Raw genomic sequence first — 18734 nt, forward strand, 5'->3', positions numbered from 1 at the left:
TATGTCTGTGAGGTCTGATAGGGCAGTTTTTGCCTAAAAGCTGAAATTGGAACTTCAGAGATCTATGTTCTTGTCTCAGTTGACTGATCTCAAGCTCACACTGGTTTGGTCTCGCTGGATTATTTGTTTCTGAGCTTTTCCTCAACAGCAAACCGTTCTTAGCCTGTGCTCATTATGAGGGTGCACATAGTCTGGTGTTTTTGGTCAGCATTGCCTTTTGCTGCCATTGCTGGAAACTTGTCTACATCCTCATCCAATTCAAGCCACTCCTTTTGGGTAGCAGTAGGTCACTTACCAAAAGGAGTAGTGGGACTTGTGTTGCTTGAAAGTGGCTTCTTTGTGGTGACTTTGGGCCTAGTTCCTCCTGCATCTGATCAGATTCGGCAACCAACTCTACAGGAACTGCAGTACTGGTTACTGCTCCTGCTGATCACTTCATTTGTTCCCTCCTTAAACAGGCCATCTTTTTTCTGGTGAACCTTTAGACTTCTCACTTTTTAGCACACGTTGCCGTACATACAGACTGTGCTCATAGTTCATTGTCCACTTGCTCTGGTTATTGCTAGTAGGTCTGTTCAATTGGGATGCTCTTCCCTGGACATTACTGGAGTATATTTCAGAAGATTATAGTCTTTTTCATCCTTCAGTCTTTAAAATAAAGGTGATGAGTGGTTCTTCACAGCAATGCCATAGGGGAACCATTTTTGGTTCTCAAAAGACCCATCAATGTGAAGGTGCCAGAAAAAAACCTTTATTCAGATCCATAATAGGCTTCGTACATTAAATAACCACAAACAGATATTAACAGATTTGTGAAATACCAGTGGGTCATGATTTTAAAAGGACTTGCTGCACAGAATAACACAAACTAAATTCTAGTTTTCCTAATGTGTTAGGGTAGCCTACCATTAAGGTTTTTTTCTACATACAGTATTAGGAAGTTTTTCAAAGCACAAAGCACCAACTTCATATGCAAAGAACCTTGTCAGAATGAAATGGTGCTTTGTCCAGCAATAGTTCTATGAGAAACCACACAACCCAGTATTTTTATGAATGTAGTAGCATTTCTTCCTCTGTTATATCCCAATAATTGAGTTCTTTCCCCACCCCCACACCTACCCCTTTGTATTTCCTGGAGCTAGTGGAAGGTTTTTAAGTCCTTTACATATGGAAACCCAAGAATAATATGAATTGAGACCATTTGCCATTTTAATTTCTTGTTATTTCACTATTTCTTTTTCTAATACACTTCACCCCTTCATTGTCTGCAAATTTACTAATACAATACTGAAAGAGACACTTTGTGTCAGGATTTATTTTTTCACAATATTTCTAACTGCCTTTTAGCATTCCTAACATCTTTTTAATCATTGATTTTATATGTACATGAGTCCTATGCTTTTTTTTGCAGGTTATTTCTTGGCACCTTATTCGTCTACCACAAAGTTCTCTTAATACTTTTTAGTTGTGAAATGAACTTGTCCTTAAGATACTATATCAATATAATTTGTAACTTAGCAACTAGCAATAATGTAAAATGAAAATGAAAGTAATGCCAGTGCTAGAGGGCAGCATGATAAAAAAAAAAAAAAAAAGTTTGGCCAAGGGTGCACTTTTAAAAATTGAAAAGTTACAACGTTTTTATTCATCTATTTATTGCTTGATAAAAATTTGGTGTACCAGGCTTTAATTAATAGCAGTGGTAGTGCTGCTGCCTTGCAGTAAAGAGACCTGAGTTTGTTTTTCCTGGGTCCTCCCTGCATGGAATTTGCATGTTCTCCAGGCGCTCCGGTTTCCTCCCCTCCAGGCGCTCCGGTTTCCTCCCACCATCCAAAGACATGCAGGTTAGTTGCATTGGTGATCCTAAATTGTCCCTAGTGTGTGCTTGGTGTGTGTTTGTGTGCCCTGCGGTGGGCTGGCGCCCTGCCCGGGATTTGTTCCTGCCTTGCGCCCTGTGCTGGCTAGGATTGGCTCCAGCAGACCCCCGTGACCCTGTGTTTTTTCTCCAGCCGTCTGGAGTTTTTTTTTTTTTGTTTATTCTGTCCACCCTGGCCATTGGACCTTACTCCTTTTCTATGTTAACTAATGTTATCTTATTTTAATTTCTTATTTTGTCTTTTATTTTCTTTTCTTCATTATGTAAGGCACTTTGAGCTACTTTTTGTATGAAAATGTGCTATATAAATAAATGTTGTTGTTGTTGTTGTTGTTGAGCAGCAGGTTGGACACTGACTGACTCTGTCAATAATAACTTAATTACTTCAAGTCCTTACCTCTTTGACCTGGTTGGCTGGTGTTGACTCGTTGGATAAAAAAAGGCAATCCCCCTTAACAAAAGTGGGAGAAATACCTAAGAAAATATTGGAAAGTAGGTTGAAGTGGCATGGACATGTGATGGGGAGAGACAATGAATATATGGCCTAAAGAGTGATAAGAATGGAAGTACAGGGGAAGAAAAAGTGAGGGATGCTGAAGCAGAGGTGGATGGATAAAGTAAAAGAAGATTTGAAGGAAAAGCATCTGATTGAGGATGACAAGCAGGACAGAGTGGTATAGAGAAGGCTTATATGGCACATCAACCCCACACAGAAGTAGAAAAAGATGAGGAGAAAAAAAAGCAGGCTAGATCCGTGAACCAGTAATATTAACTATCCTGCCACCTGAACATATTTGAGCCTTTTTATGAAATTAATAATGCTAAGAATAAAATGAAATTTAATGTAAAAATTATGACATTATTAAATTTTGATGCTTCCACTCCTGAAAGACTGTATTGTGTGAGGCCCGTCAGTACACACACTACCGATCTTTCTCACTAATTTCGTTAAACATACATAAAAATGCGTAACAATAAAAAATGAAGTAGTCTCGCTTCTTGCTGGAACATAAGTAAAAATCCTTGGTCCACAATGATTATTTAAGTCATTCTAATGTAATGCCTACATAAACATTAAACAGTATTTAACGTATATTTTTATTCTTTCTCGTTTAACTAAGCTGTACAAATAGAATTCTCGAATTATCCGGTGAAAACTTGCAAATTCCACCCATGCAATGGAAATCCTTGTACGTTCGACGTCCTACGTCATTCTTTCAGAGGTCAGTAGGTGTGGTTGCACGTCAGGAGCAGGCAGGCCGTAGACGTGGCGCTGACGTCTGTAGTCTGATTTGTAACCCGGATTGAATCGAATCTTGACGACGGAGCTGTGGTCGGTGAGTTGGCTAATACAGAATTTCGGTTTATTTAATAAGATGTTCTTTTGGAATCAATTGCTCGTTTGAGTCTCAGGTGTCAAAATACAATATATTTTTTTGTCTTTTTATACAAAGTTTCTGGAGAGAGGGAGAGGGTTTTTAGGTACCAACCGGTTGGTTATGTGTGAAAAAGTTTGTCGGCATAGGACCCTTGACATTCTATGAAGGGCCTTAGTGTAGCACTGTAACGCCACTCATCCGTAATAACTGTTTTAGTTATTTTTCCTCCTTATTCCAGTGTACGGAGGCTTTTAACGCAGGGCTTGCCTTTTCAACCTAACAAGTATATTGAATCGGTGTCGTTGCTGATTCGACCAATGGGATGTCTCTAAGTGTACGTTCTGTTTTTATTGACGCCTGTGTGAGCCAAAAGAAAGGGAGAGTGGGCCCTTTCCGGTAGTGTTAAAAACCAATGGAAAACTCCCCGGGAAATGCTTGGTTTTCGACGAACCATAAAGTAGAAGCTGTTTTATGGTACAATATTGACAGTCCCTTTAGCAAATCAGAAACCAGATTTGTAAGTGGAGGCGGGTTTAAGAAAAGGTGTTGTTTTGACCCGGTATGGAAGGCTCTGCCTTCTTAGAGTGGTGTTTGTATGTGAGGAATAGAGGTGTAATGATTTTAAGTACATTTATGTAGAACTGAGAATATTTCGAAGTGGAAGTTATATACACACTCCTTAAAGACAGAAGAAGTTTTATAGTATTATGCTATTTCGACATTGTAAGAGATCCAGTTTAATATGTGAGTTTTATTTTTTTATGCGATAGCGAAAATATCGATTGACATTTTCTTAATAGAGCATATCTTTAATCAATAGAAATGATATCGATAATTATATATATATTTCTTACCATAGCATATTTCCAGCTGATTAAAGTTAATTGAATAATTACAAATGGTAAGGTTGTATTATCATCCTGTTCACAGTGACGTTTTGTTTAATAATAACCGACAGGGAGTACAGTAAATAGCCAAGTTGGGCTTTGACTTGAACTTTAAAAGCCATTGACAACTTTTAAAAAGTGTCTGAATGAGATAACGGAACAAGTTAGCCACCGGATAACTAAAACAGCTTGATTAATAAGTTGTTTTTTTTTTTTTCGTTCGTTTGTCAAGTCTGATTTTGTTCGGTGTTGGTTTATTGAACAATATAGAAATTTGTAACGAGGCAGAATGAAAGTATTAAGAAAGCAGATATTTAAACAAGTCCTCCATAAACCTCTTTAGAGCAAAGACCTAAAACTACCGCTCAATCCTGGACAGAGACTGATCCCTCTGAGTTTATTGGAGCAGCTGCTGTATTTAGGGATACCGTATACTGAAATGCCAAAAACGATACATGCTTATATTTAATTGGTGTTTAACAGTCTTCGGAATGACAGAAGGTAAATGTGCAATTTATGTGTTGTGTTGTTACTGGGTATGTTAGACATAAATGACTATAAAATAACTAGTATTTAAAAAATAATGAAATAAGACCTGTACTGTAATTTGCTACTTTACAGATATTTTACTGTCAAAAAGTGAAATTAGCTGCCAACTGTTTTTCATTACCAACTCAAAAGTGGCAGTATCTGATACCATTGTGTTGCTTTAGGTTTTTGATGTTCCAGGCTGTTTAGATTTCTTCTGTTAAAATAACCAGGACATAGCTTATTAAAGACTAAAACCTTACAATAATAATATGGCTTTAAATATAGCTGTTTAATTATTGAAAAATATGTTCTTAGGCTGACCGTGTAGGCAAAGTTATTTGATCAGTTGGATACTATACTCAATTTTTATTTGAAGTGTTAGAATATGCACCTTGAGGGAAGTGGTAATGTCACGATACTGCTGTGTAATGTCTTGAATCTTTGCCCTCTGAGAGTTGTTCCATAAGTTTTGTACAGATATATACACACTTTAGCATTCAGGTTGTAAACAAAGTTGTTACAATGAATGAGTTTGTAGTTACCCAGTTCTGAGTTTAATGAATACAGTGCTCAGGTATGGGCATCTTGTTCAGCATTCTTTGTTTTTGGCTGAAGTACCTTACGCATGCCAATATTTATTCTAAGTATACATTCACCACATTCCTTGGTACCATGTGTTATATTCAGGTAATATAAGCAGAATACTTTGATTATTGCATAGTCAGATTGGTACTGGAATATGCAACTGGTCTTGCCTAAGTTGTAAATAATTTATAAAAGGGAGACGCTTGAATATATTTTTCAGAGTAAGGCGTATGCATCACAAGTTTGATAAACAAAATACATTAATTTGCATTAATTTAGTCAAATTAAATCCACATCAGGTGCTCTCAATGTTCATATTCATGCCTCTTTTTAAGTTTTACTTATGGCAAAACAAAATAAAGACTTAGCATTTGCAGATTTACCACAGCAACTTTAAGTAATTTTAGTCCATATAAACATAAAAGTCGTTCTTTTTAGCTAAAGGAATTCTGATGTTTTTCAACATCCTGACTTTTTTAAAAAAAAAGTGAAATATTTAACACAGTTTTAGCCAGGATCATTTCTAAAATAAGTTGCCACAAAAATACTTTGTTATATTATAGTGTACATTGTTTGTAACATGTTTTGTAAATACAAAGGTTAATTAGGTTAAAGTTTCTTTACTGGTTGAACAGCTGAAATAATTTACTCATTTCTTTTTTCAGCATGGCATTACATTTTTTTCTTTGTTTTTCAGATGTATGGTAATACATTTTTTTCTAATTTGTAGTTTTATTTATTTTTATGTTTGTATAAGTCAGTAGGCTTTTTTGGCATGTTTGTGCTTTTCTCAGCATTTTTCTTTAAGTCATGAAAAATTAATTTGCAGAACCTCTTACCTGCTCAATTTCTTTTTAGTAAAATGAACATAATTAAAGAATATGTGTTTTGAGAACAATTGTGAATAGATTCTCAGCTAACTCTTTATTCCAAGTGGATGTTAACAGTTTTGAAAAAAGATAATGTGAATGATACATTAAATGCCATTTCCGTATTATGAATATATTAGTGTTGCAGGTGAAAATATCCTGAACTGTATGGCAGACTGGTTCATGTGGTGTTCATATTATGATATTTGGATTTTTATTTCAGTTTCTGAATAGCAAGAGTCAATGGATAAATCTAGTAGATGCCTTTGTTAAGAAATTATTGTTTACACCGCCATTCTGATGTTAGCTATGGAAAACTATTAATTCCTTTAATGTAGTCCATAGACTGACTTGTCTAACACACTTGTGGATGTACTGTTTACAGCATTAGTCACAGTAGGCATCTCCTTTGGGCCATGTGTCAGGACATCTTACCATCCTCAAGTTAAAGTTTCAGTCACATCTTCTTATCAACTGAATAGTTTCCAAGCACAATATGCTATGATTATTAGAAACTGCCCAAATTCTATGCTTAAAGTGAGCAGACTTGTTCATTAATTTATTTGTTTTTTTTTTAACTTGTTTCCAGTATTCATTAATGACGAAACAGCTGAAATATGAAAATAATTATAAAAGATTATTAATTTACAGAGTGGGCAGTAACACATCTAAAATTTAAAGGCAGCATGAACAATGCTCATGTTCCTAAATGTATCATAATGGGAATTGCAAATTAAACTTAAAATATATAATGCCTAAATGAAAAGAACTTCTTACCTGCTCAATTTCTTTTTAGTAAAATGAACATGATTAAAGAATATATGTTTTGAGAACAATTGTGAATAGATTTTCAGCTAACTCTTTATCCCAAGTGGATGTTAACAGTTTTGAAAAAAGATAATGTGAATGATACATTAAGTGCCATTTGCGTATTATGAATATATTTTCTGAGAATTGCTTTTCCAGTAATCACATTTGGATGGAATTAGTTTTAAGAGAGGTATTTGTATATTGTAAGTTTGTAATTATTGTTTCCTGAGCAATTTTAATCTTTAAGGCATCTAATGCCATCATCTGAATTCAAAGAGAGTGGTGCATAAATTATTGTGACATTTAAATCACATTTCCCCTTATGATCTTGACACACTATTCACTGTTGAAAATAATTCCATTATCTCACCTGCCTAATCCATTCCACTGTATTGGGTGGCTAGAGCCTGTCAAAGCAGCTGCAGATGCAGTGTAGAACTAACCCTGGTTGTGGCATCAGTCAATCTCAAGGTACCTGCACTCGTATACCAACTCTCATTCAGTAACCCCAGACCAATTTGGAGTTTTTGGAATTTAAGTAGAACACCTGTGCAATCTCTGCTTATGCAGTGTTTGGGCTTGAACTGGAAATTGAGACTCTGGAGTTATGGGGCAGTGGCACTAAGCAGTTTATATTCATGTCACTGAAACAGAATTAAATGCAAAGTAGTAAAGAAAACAATCAAATATATTACAAAAAATCATGCATTTTATATGCAGAAACAAATGTTTTATGTGTACATGTATATATTTTTAGTTACTAACTGGTTTTCAGTTTTAGTATATGTACATGTAGCTTGTCTAAAATGGAGACAAAATGAGCTGCTTTATGCACCTTATCTGTTTCATAATAAAATTTAACAATCATTGTTTCAAAATGTCTACCTTGTCCAGTCAATCAAGAGTTTCGGCTAATGATGTTGCTTTGAAACTGAAGCTTGCGCAGAACTGCTATTATAATACTGATAAAATATGTCAATTATAAATATGACTTAAAACATCATCAGATTTTCACACAAGTCCTAAAAGTAGATATGGAAAACCCAGCTAAAGAAATGAGGAAAATCACCCATTATTCTGTATCTGAGAGTGGCCTAGCAGGTAATTTGAAGGTAAGTTTAGAGTCAGGTGTTGTCAATCAGTGTCATGGATGTCAGTCAATGTGATCACAATCTGATGTGAATGGGCACCCTGTTCATATTAAAATAACAGGGTTATATCAAGGGCTTCATCTTCAAACAGGTTTGTGTAGTATCGGTTTGTCATGCCACTGACGAAAGACATTTCAGAGGACCTCAGAAAAAGAATTGCTGATGCTCATCCTACTGGGAAAGGCTAAGCACCCATCTGTAAAATGATTGGACTTCGCCAATCCACAGTCGGACTTATTGTGTGCAAATAGAGGACGTTTGACTATTGTTAACCCTCCCCAGGAGTGTTCAACCAACAAAGATCACTCCAAAGGCAAGGTGTGAGATTTGCGAGGTCACAAAAGAAACAAAGCTAACTTCTAAGCATCCAAAAGCCTCTCTCATATTGGTTAAGGTTGATGTTCATGAGTTCACCATCAGGAGAGCACTGCACAACAGTGGTGTGCATGGCAGGGTTGCAGGAGAAAGCCACTGCTTTCCAAAAAAAACTATAGTTTGCTGAGGAACACGTGAACAAGCTTAAAAGCTACTGGAGTAATGTTTTATGGACAGATGAGAACAAATTAGAACTCTGTGGTTGAAATGAGATGCTTTATGTTTGAAGAAAATCATTGCATTCAAGCATTACATGCCTCATCCTATCTGTGAAATATGATGGCGGTAGTATCATATTTTGGTATGTTTTACTACATCTGGGCCTGGACAGATTGCCATTGTGGACAGGAAAATGACTTCTGAATTACACCAGCAAATTCTAAAGGAAAATGAAAAGACATTTGTCTGTGAACTAACTCTCAAAGGAAACAGTGTCATGTAGCAAGGCAATGACCCCAAGCACACAACTAAAGAGTGTTTGAAGAACAATAAAATAAAGGTTTTGAATTACTCAAGTCAAAGCTCTGACCTAAGCCCAATAGAAATATTGTGGAAGGACCTGAAGTGTAAAGTTCATTTCAGGAAAACCCAGCAACATCCCTGTGTTGAGGCAATTCTCTATGGAGGAATAGGTCAAAATTCCTCCCAGCTGATGTGCAGGACTGATCAAGACATATTTATTTGCAGGTACTGCTGCAAAAGGGGTCACGTCAAGTACTAAAAGCAAAGGTTCACATACTTTTGCCACTCACAGATTTGTGACATTGGGTTATTTTCCTCAATAAATAAATCAACTATATTTTTGTTGTATTTGTTCAATTGTGTTCTGTTCACCTACTTTTAGGACAAGTATGTAAATTTGATGATGATCTAGGTTGGATTTATGAAGGAATGTGAGAAATTCTGAATGGTTCGCTTACTTTCAGGTACCACTATATGTAGAGCTGTGGAAAGTAGCAGAAAGGGCATTGTTGGCGCCTGTGTGAAAACATTTCTTGTGAATGCGTTAGGAGTAAAAGTTGTATTGACACCAAAATAAGAGGAGAGGCTTAGGAAAGGAGTATAGTATGAAAGAAGAAGAAAAAGCAACAAGGAATAGCTAGGAGAAAGAGTAACGGTACAAATGTAAACTTACTGTATGTTATTTCTTTGAAAAGTTCCCAGTAACCCAGACAAACAATGACATGAATAAATACAGCAAGAGTACATTCTGTAATCATTCAGAAATGTTATGATAATATCTAAAAGATTAGCAGAATCTTGGCTGCACACAGGCATGCAAATAGTCAGGATGCTCCAAACATCCTTCTTCATTGAGTTTGAACTTTTGAAGACATTAGAGTTTCTGTTACTAAAGTAAAAATGTAATTAAAATTTAAAGTACACAGCACATATTTCAATAATATAGAAGCCCTTTGATTGCAGCCTCCATTTGTAAGTACTTTAATGTATTTACTGTAGTTAAGTGCAGTCCTGTTTTAGTGCTGATTCTGGATGAGTCCACATACACAAGCAATAGTGAATTCCTGACTTATTTGCTTTAGAAGGTTTTAGCTACAAAATCATTAAATGTTGTAAGTGAAGTGTTGCAGGTGAAAATATCCTGAATTGTATTATGGCAGACTGGTTCATGTGGTGTTCATATTATGATATTTGGATTTTTATTTCAGTTTCTGAATAGCAAGAGTCAATGGATAAATCTAGTAGATGCCTTTGTTAAGAAATTATTGTTTACACCGCCATTCTGATGTTAGCTATGGAAAACTATTAATTCCTTTAATGTAGTCCTTAGACTCTGACTTGTCTAACACACTTGTGTCCTCCTTTTGTGGATGTACTGTTTACAGCATTAGTCACAGTAGGCATCTCTTTTGGGCCATGTGTCAGGACATCTTACCATCCTCAAGTTAAAGTTTCAGTCACATCTTCTGATCAACTGAATAGTTTCCAAGCACAATATGCTATGATTATTAAAAACTGCCCAAATTCTATGTTTAAAGTGAGCAGACTTGTTCATTAATTTATTTGTTTTTTTTAACTTGTTTCCAGTATTCATTAATGATGAAACAGCTGAAACATGAAAATAATTATAAAAGATTAATTTACAGAGTGGGCAGTAACACAACTAAAATTTAAAGGCAGCATGAACAATGCTCATGTTCCTAAATGTATCATAATGGGAATTGTAAAGCAAACTTAAAATATATAATGCCTAAATGAAAAGGTTTGATTTCATTAAGTTATTTTGTCATTTTTAGTACACTGTGTTAATCCCCAAGGAGATTTTGTTGTCATCACATTCCCTATAAGCTGTGCGTGATTAGTGCAAGTAGTTTTTATTGGGTCCTAATTAGTAAATGATAACGTTCCTTAGAAGCAAAATTAGCCAAAACAAAGTGAGCACACAAATGTGAATCAAATTGTCAAACTATTAACATACGGCTCTCAGTTTGGTAATGTTGATCATCTGTCATTCTGTATAATGGTTACAAAACCAAACATCAGTGCTGTCTATTTATAGTATTTATTACTGTATGGAGAGTGGAGAAACTTTTTGTTTAGGAGAATTTTGGCATAGTCTGCATTTAACAAGACATGTAACATTTTCAATAGCAGTTCATCCTTTATCATATACAGTAGCTGCCTTTTGTGTAAAATGGATTACAGTTCAAGTTTATTGTCATGCTTACAGAATGCAGTGAAATTCTTACTTGGTACTTTTTATTTTGTTTAAGCACACATGTCCTGTTTTGGTGAATCAAGCATTCAGTGATTTCACCTCAAATCATCCACTGTCTTTGTTAAAATCTAACTTGGTTTCAGCTTAAAGTGGAGGACAAACCAATTATTGTTACCTTTACCACACTACTAGCACATAGACTTTTCTTGCTCAACTGGAAGAATCCTAGCCCACTTGTTATAAGGCAATGGGTAACTGATGTTCTATACCATTTGAAATTGGGAAAAAAATTAAATTCTCACTTGGAGGATATGTTCAAAACTTTTTTTAAAATATGGCAAGTTGTAATTAATCAAGTCTTAGGATAAGGATTTATATCGGGGAAAATTACATTCTCCTTTCTTTGTCATTTTTAAAGATTTGCTCATGCTGTTGACTCTCCTGTCTTTCTCACAGACCAGGGTTGAATTCTGGTTTAAGTTTGACATGATTGTATGGAATGTTGTTTTCTTCAAATAAAATCAATACAGTAATAATAAAAAAATGTATTTAAAAACTTGGTTTCAAAGAGAAATTCTCTAACTTGCATTGCAAAGTATTTACATTTTCTATTAAACTACAGAACACAGACTCGTAGGGTCAATGTAGTCATTGTTATGTACAGAATACATTGCAATTCGTAACTGCATGTGGTAATCAACATGCCGCATCAGCATTCTGTCACGATGATCAGTGAATATTACTACCTTACCTTGAAACTAATAGAATTTGTTGTAAGATGTGTATGAACATTATGGAACACAGCTTTTGGATATGTTCTTTTGGCCCAGAAAAATGACTGTTGATTTGACTATTAGTTTAATACCTGTTTCATAAAAATTCCCTTCCTCCTACAGGTTACGGTTATGAGTCTCAATGAATACAAGAAAACGCCACGGTTCTAGAAGTACAGAGCAGGGAGTATATCTTGGACCCTCCCAAACACAAGTGTATCCCCCTGCATCCAGCCCTCCTGTTTATCAGCCTCAACCACCACCTCCTCCTCCTCCCTTAACAATTATTGACGATACCATGTCTTGTAGAGATCGAACACAGGAGTTTCTGTCAGCCTGCAAATCCCTGCAGGGGAGACAGGTATGTAACGTTGATGATTTAGAAGTAGCTTCATGTTTTAGAAAACCTTACTTCTAGCTTTACCTATAAGTTAATAAGGGTATATTTTTAATAGCAGCTTTTTTCATCATAAGCATATTTTTAAGGATGTCCACAATTTTGCATGTGTAAGTTTTATTTTAAAACATCTTTGCAATAAACTCAAATAACAGCCTAGTCCAGAGGTAGGCAAAGGCGATCCTGGAGAGCCACAGTGGCTGCAGGTTTTTGTTCCAACCCAGTTTCTTAATGAGAAGTCAATTGTTGCTATTTAAGCACTTATTGCTCAAGTGACATTTTTCTGCTTCATTTTAGTGGTTTTGCATGTTAAGGTTCCCCACCCTTAATTGCTTATTTTAGTATTAAACAGCTGCATTCAGCAGTTTTAACGACTTCTTATTAGCAATAAGATGCAAATGACAATGGAGCCAGCAGTTCTCCATCTAACTTATTTCCATATACACCTGTGTGGATTCATCATGCACTATTTGGTTTAATCAAACACTTAAGAGTAAAATGTGACAGATGAATCTGTTTTAGGCTTTAAATCATAAATGATTAATTGCCATTTGCATCTTATTGCTCATAAGAAGCCATTAAAACAGTGAATGCAGCTGTTTAAGACTGAAATAAGCAATTAAGGGTGGGGAACCTTAACAAGAGAGACCACTATAATGAAGCAGAAAATGTCACTTGAGCAGCAAGTGCTTCATCAGCAATAATTGACTTCTCATTAAAAAACTGGGTTGGAACAAAAACCTGCAGCCACTGTGGCTCTCCAGGATCGCCTTTGCCTACCTCTAGTCTAAGACCATTTTAAAATAAGATACATTTTTATTTTAAGTTTCCATTTTTCATAAATGTGTATTCACTGTACCCCCCCCAATTGCATGTTGCCACTACTCCTAATAAACAGAACTGTTCATTTTAGTTGGTCATTATTATTATTTCTATTGTGAACTACCGGGGTGCATACAGCCGCCCTAACCCGACACAGACAGGCAAAGACACAAGTTACAGCACAGCGCACATTTATTTATAGTTGGGGAAGCGCTCCCCACAGCACAGTACATATAGCTCCACAGCACAATTCACAGTCCTTCCGCCTCCACTCCTCCCTGACAAGCTTCGTCCTTCTTCCTCACGGCTCTGGCTCTCTGAAAGGAGTGAGGCAGCTCCTTTTATGTTGGCCATGGGCTCATTAATCGAACCTGGAATCACTCCCAGGTGTGGTGAAAGCCCAAAGTAGGGTTCTGCTGTACCCCCCATCCCCCCAAGCCAATGGCCCCCAGAGAGCACAACGGAGCCGTGCCAAACTCTAACTCCCAGCTCCCAGGAAATCCATGGTGTCATGTTTACCATCTACCCAGTTGGGCTTCCCTGTAACATCTCTCCCCTGGTCCTTCCGGCCAGGTAATGGTCTTGGCCACCTGTTGCACTATAGATGCATCTATACATTACATAAGATATAAACATTCATGTGCATACAATGTATAATGCTTACAATTTGTGATTTCCTACTGTTGTTTTTTACTTTATTTTACCAATTTTGTAACGTATACTGTGTATATCACTTTGAGTCAATATTGGAAGTGGTGAATTGTATGTAAATTGGACTGAATTTAAATAAACAAAATTCTACAAATTCTGTATGTCAGTAGTAATTTAGATCACCACTTTCGGTATCAAAAATCATTGTAAACAAATGGAAACTACATTACAATACTGCATGAACTAAAAAATCAGAAGCTGTAAAATCTTTACAAAGGAGTAAAGCTGCAAGCCCAAAAAATTTAAAAAATTCTTATTTTGTCTCTTAAAGGCATACTCTACCTAAATGTGATCATTGTTTGTAGTGATGGCCAAAAATAAATTTTAATCTCCTGTTTTCATGGGGAAACCAACATTGAATAATATCAAAATGTCCATGAAAAAAAAATCTAATTGCTCTTGTCACATAATTGACATGTTACGTACATAGTCTTATGCTGTGAAAGCATTTTAAAAAAATTCAGTCATCACTACAAATTATGTGGCGTAGGTTCAAAAAAATTAAAAAATTTTTGGGTGCTATATTCTTTTAAGTTATCAGTGTTTTTTGGAATTAAGAGGGCAAAAGCTTCTACCTAAATCATTAAGCCAAGTATCCATAATGTATCTTTCCAAGAAATATAGAAATGCTTTAGAATATACAAATCTATGTGTCACATTAGCTTCATGTCAGTTATCCAGTCGTTTGCTCACAACATGTAAAACATATTATTAAACTGATACATTACTGGAAAAATCCCCTCATTCATTAGTAAAGAATCCTCCCCTCTTTAATTCAAAAGCTCAGTATTATGGGAATGCATTTCCTGTTTATGATGTATGCTAGTTTTTCCCAGAGGATAACTATATAACAGTATTGTGGCAAAAAAAGCGTGTGCTTTTTTTTTTTTTTGCATGTTGTGAGCAAACTACTGAATAATTGAACTGTGGATTATGCAATAAACGTAAATAACATGATGTCAACCCAGGTCTTTTTCATATTTGTATTACAAGGTAAACTTTATTATCTTAGTTTTACATTAAAAAATGATGTTTAACATTTTCCACATCGTCATTACAAAACACATGGGATAAGTAACATGTACAGATATTTTTGAATGGAGTACAGTGATCCCTCGCTATATCGCGCTTCGACTTTCACGGCTTCACTCATCGCGGATTTTAAATGTAAGCATGTCTAAATATATATCACGGATTTTTTGCTGGTTTGCGGATTTCTGCGCACAATGGGTCTTTTAATTTATGGTACATGCTTCCTCAGTTTTTTTGCCCAGTTGATTTCATACAAGGGACGCTATTGGCGGATGGCTGAGAAGCTACCCAATCAAAACACGTTTAACGTATTAAATAAAACTCCTCAATGATATATGATATGCTTCCTGCACAGTGCTTCGGACACTTAAAAGCTCTAACAGCCCGTATTGATTTTTGATTGTTTGCTTTTCTCTGTCTCTCTCACTCTCTCTGACATTCTCTACTCCTGATGGAGGTGGTGTGAGCAGAGGGGCTGTTTGCACAGTGGCTGTTTGCTTAGAAGATACGGACGCTCCTCTAAAAAATGCTGAAAGACTACCTTCACATTGATCCCTTCATTGCGGCCGCTTTATCACGGTGCTTCGCATACATAAAAGCCCAACAGCCCTATTGATTTTTGATTGTTTACTTTTCTCTTCCTGACGCACACTCCTTTGAAGAGGAAGATATGTTTGCATTCTTTTAATTGTGAGAAAGAACTGTCATCTCTCTGTCTTGTCATGGAGCCCAGTTTAAACTTTTGACTAAAGGTGTTATTTCATGTCTAGAGGGCTCTAATAATGTTAAAAAACGTATTTGGAAGGTCGTAAACAGGTTTTCAATGCTAAAACTGCGAAAATATTAGATTTATAAATAAAGAATCCTACTTCGTGGAAATTCATTTATCTGTCTGGAGCGGATTAACCGCGATAAACAAGGGTTTACTGTATAACTGTGCGGAGAATATTTATAAACAGTATGGGAGAGTTTCTAAGGGCTTAAAATATATAAAAATAACCATACAAACATATGGTTTCTACTTCGCGGATTTTCACCTATCGCGGGGGGTTCTGAAACGCATCTCCTGCAATCGAGGAGGGATTACTGTATTCCTTTAAGATCAACTGTGCTGTTTTAGAGCAATGTGCAGTTCTTGGGTTGCCCTCCCCTGTTAAATTTTTGTAACGCCCTATATCTTATATTTTAACTTGGGCCAATGTCTACTCAAATGCAAAATTTTTTATGATAGTTCAGCCATTTTTGCTTGATGGCAGACAGGCAGAAAGTATATGATTTAAGGATTGAATCAAGATCCTTAGTGTGCAAAATGGACTAATTTTTTTTTTTTAAAGCTGTGGACCCACTATACCACAAATAAGGTAATGTATAAATGTGCAGTTGTAAACTAGTGTCAATTAACAAGTGATGGAAAAAATAAACTAAATCTCAATCTATAACAATGCTGAGAAAAAAACCCTTTCAACTAGAACAGGTAAAACTTTACTACTTATGGTTCTATTTGTAATACATTGGTGGTTTAAACAAGTCCATATATTGATTTGTTACTATAGTAGTTACAGCCAGATTTTGTGTAGTTACTGTGTGTATTGAACTCATTGTTTATGTGTTTCAGAATGGGGTCCAAATTAACAAACCAACTCTGACTGCTGTAAAGCAGAGAAGTGACTTTACGCTAATGGCAAAGTAAGTATTTATTTAGGATTAGGGGTAGATCCAGTCAGTTTTTTTTTTTTTTTTTAAGGCTGATTTCATGTTACTTGATCGTCCGATTCAGAATTATTTTCTCCTTTATGCCTTTTAATGAACTTTTTACACTTAGCGCCTGCATAACCAGGCACATAGAAGCCCTATGTCCTATATTAAAGTGTATTTTTATAATTAAACTATAGCCCACAAGTGTTAACTGTTCATTATTTTAGTAACAAAAAGAAATTCTGTAGGCGTATTGTTTACTGACCATAAAATACTAAAATAAGTAAAAAATTCCTTTAAATATTTATCCACAGTGCTTCTCATAATTACAAGCTGTCATATTGTTTTAACTTTTTTTGTAATGTACCTATCTGAAGCAAGTCTTGTTTAAAAAAAGTTTTCACCATTTCTCTAACTATCTATCTATCTATCAAAACTATAAATATATATAAATAAATAAATGTAACACGTGGAAGTGATGGTCTGGTTTGCATATCTGTAGCAGGAAATTCACAGAGGGAGAAAATGTTTTTTTTTCCTTAGTGTTCAATCAGGAATCATCAGAGGAACATGATAAAACTTACAGGAATATATATCAAATAAGGGTCGGGGGATTTTGGATTGATGAGGTGGGGTTCGGAAGGTGTTGTAGTAGGGCTACATAATAGTAGGTATTTTTTGTATTTGTGCTGAATCACGTTTTGTTCACATTATCCTGTTTACTATCGTGTGTGTGTGTGTGTAAGTAAATAAATGTCCCCAGAAAACAAACAGGGAAGGACCATGCAGGGAGACTGCGACCCTGACACTGGAATTTCCTGTTTCCTCAATCATTACATCCAGGATATTTGCTATTTAAAGAGATCGAGGAGCAAACAGAGGAGGAGAGGAGAAAGGAGTCATTTTCACGTTCATCTTCTATATCATTACCTGTAATCAGTGTGCAACTTTACCGTTTGCTTTTTTCATTATCTGGAACATCATAACGACAGCCAGTGCGGAGAAACCCTGTGATTCGAACTTCACTCGGCCATTGCTGAGGACTCACACAGTGAGATCGTTTTGTATTTTTTCGGGAAGGAGAAAAATATAATTTCAGCCAGTATTTGTTTAATTCAGAACTTTAGTAACTCATATACCACATCCACTCCAATTGCCTTTTGTTTTGATCTGTTTTTGTGTTCTGTATGTATTCATATGTCGTTTAGGGGCAAGGGAAGGCTTTGTAGTGTGTGTGTGTGTGTTTTTTTTTTTAACTATATTCGTGTGCTCAGGGTAAATAGGAAGATGGAAGCATGTTGTGGGCAGCATAGTTATCAATCAGAAGCAGAATCATTCTTTTCGTTTTCTTCATATTGTGAGGTTTCTGAACTCTTTTGGGATCCCTCCACTCCCCACCCAACTGGAACAATACGCTGAAAGGCGTCCCGAAGTGTGATTGCCGCGTCTGTGGATGATTTGTCCGTTGCTGGGGCAGGGCAACAGCAGGCTCACAGCGCTGCAGTGAAGCGCCACAGAAGCAAATCCTAAAAGATCGGGGTTGCGCTATAAGTCCCTGTCTTGCACTCCAAAACACGAGGCTGAGTCTCAGTACTTTAGCAAAACCAGCTTTATTCAGCTTGAAACAGGAACAGCAGGGTTATTTATTGTAGCGTGATCTGCCTCTCTCCTATGCACAGACACAGCAGTCAGACAGGGTTGTCGTCGGGTTATTTTCCAAGTAATACTGTTCCCTGCATTTACAATGTGCCTTGCATCACCCATCGAGATCTTTTCTGTTTGCTTCGGTGAAGAGCCACAGCAGAGCTGTGAGCCTGCTGTTGCCGTGGCAATACATTAAACCGTCTTCCACCGACACGGTGATCGCACTTCGGGGCGCTCTTCGACGTTTTGTCCAGTTGGGGGAGGTCTCGAGAGTTTAGAAACCTAACATTTTCTTGAATGAGTGCCACATCAATAGGAATATTTCTTGAAGGAGCATAACTGAACCACTGCAGCAGTTCGCATACATTTGCGAATATATATACACACACACACACACACAGTGGGTACAGAAAGTATTCAGACCCCCTTCAAATTTTCACTCTTTGTTATATTGCAGCCATTTGCTAAAATCATTTAAATTAATTTTTTTCCTCATTAATGTACACACAGCACCCCA

At 36.2% G+C, this 18734-nt stretch overlaps 1 protein-coding gene across 3 annotated transcripts in view; it reads left to right on the plus strand.

Annotated features, from left to right (window-relative positions):
• The first annotated feature begins 3108 nt into the window (after positions 1–3108).
• stx5a (syntaxin 5A) overlaps positions 3109–18734 on the plus strand; it is a 32735-nt gene continuing 17109 nt past the window's right edge. The window contains exons 1-3 of one of the 3 annotated variants that reach the window (XM_039769355.1): positions 3109–3213; positions 12040–12277; positions 16494–16564. In XM_039769355.1, the coding sequence (XP_039625289.1) occupies positions 12059–12277; positions 16494–16564 (290 nt within the window). In that variant the 5' untranslated portion in view covers positions 3109–3213; positions 12040–12058. Of the gene's footprint in view, positions 3214–3849; positions 4000–4480; positions 4644–12039; positions 12278–16493; positions 16565–18734 lie in introns of those variants that run through there. The other 2 variants (XM_039769356.1, XM_039769357.1) reach the window with 2 other exon arrangements.

This window comes from Polypterus senegalus, chromosome 11, assembly GCF_016835505.1.
Source record: "Polypterus senegalus isolate Bchr_013 chromosome 11, ASM1683550v1, whole genome shotgun sequence".
Classification (NCBI taxonomy): domain Eukaryota; kingdom Metazoa; phylum Chordata; class Cladistia; order Polypteriformes; family Polypteridae; genus Polypterus; species Polypterus senegalus.